Below are 841 nucleotides of genomic sequence, written 5' to 3' on the forward strand. Positions count from 1 at the left end.
AAATGGATGCAGTGCTCCCGACCCCCACTCTCTGCTGCTGCACTCTGTGCTCCACGTGGCCAAGCAGCACAGAATCACAGAACGGTTTGGGTTGGGACCTCAAGGATCACGAAGCTCCAACCCCACACCAATGCAGAGCCACCAACCTCCACGTCTCACAGCAGCCCAGGCTGCCCAGGGCCCCATCCTTGCTGCCCTCCAACACCTCCAGGGATGGACGGGGATCCACAGCCTCTCTGGGCAGCTGTTCCAGCACCTCCCCGCTCTCACAGCAAACAACTTCCCCCTGACAGCCAGCTGAAAGCTGCCCTCCCTCCACTTCCAGCCATTCCCCTCGTCCTGCTGTCCTGCTTATAAACGGCCATTCCGGGTCCCTTCAGGCACAGCTGCAATGGGTGAAGCAGCACCGTGCTGTCACACTGCTTACCTTCAGAGGGCGGCAGATGAATCCTTTCACACTTCTCAGCATTCTGTCTGCAGGGAAAGGAGGAGGCCGTTCAGTTTTTTCCTTGTTTTCTATATTTTCCCCCAGATCAGAAGCGCTGTTTCCCAGACAGCTTAAATTCACTCTGACACCACACCGCAGCGGCAGGGCTGATCCCAGCCAGCTCCAATGGCTACAGAGGTAAGAAGCACCACGGAGCAAAGCAGCGCCAGGCTGCACAGCGCAGCCGTTACCGCCAGGACCGCAGCCGCGCACCAAGGAGCGACGATGAGGAAACTCTGCGTTCTTTCCCCTCACAGCCCGCACAGCTCCGCTTCCCCAGCAGATTTCCGAAGGATTTCACAGCCCGGCTGCACCCGCACCCCGCCGCTCCCTCCCCTCAGCCCGAACCGCCGG

The 841-nt window shown here is 59.9% G+C and overlaps 1 protein-coding gene across 1 annotated transcript in view; it reads right to left on the reverse strand.

The window, feature by feature from the left end:
- DAP3 (death associated protein 3) overlaps window positions 1–841 on the reverse strand; it is a 9,575-nt gene extending 8,734 nt beyond the window's left edge. Inside the window, exons 1-2 of the mRNA XM_010723936.1 lie at window positions 701–841; window positions 428–474 (exon numbers count right to left, since the gene is read on the reverse strand). Of these exons, the coding sequence (XP_010722238.1) occupies window positions 428–469 (42 nt within the window). The 5' untranslated portion in view covers window positions 470–474; window positions 701–841. The remainder of the gene's footprint in view (window positions 1–427; window positions 475–700) is intronic.

The sequence above is a fragment of the Meleagris gallopavo genome, chromosome 27, assembly GCF_000146605.3.
Source record: "Meleagris gallopavo isolate NT-WF06-2002-E0010 breed Aviagen turkey brand Nicholas breeding stock chromosome 27, Turkey_5.1, whole genome shotgun sequence".
NCBI classification, from domain to species: Eukaryota; Metazoa; Chordata; class Aves; order Galliformes; family Phasianidae; genus Meleagris; species Meleagris gallopavo.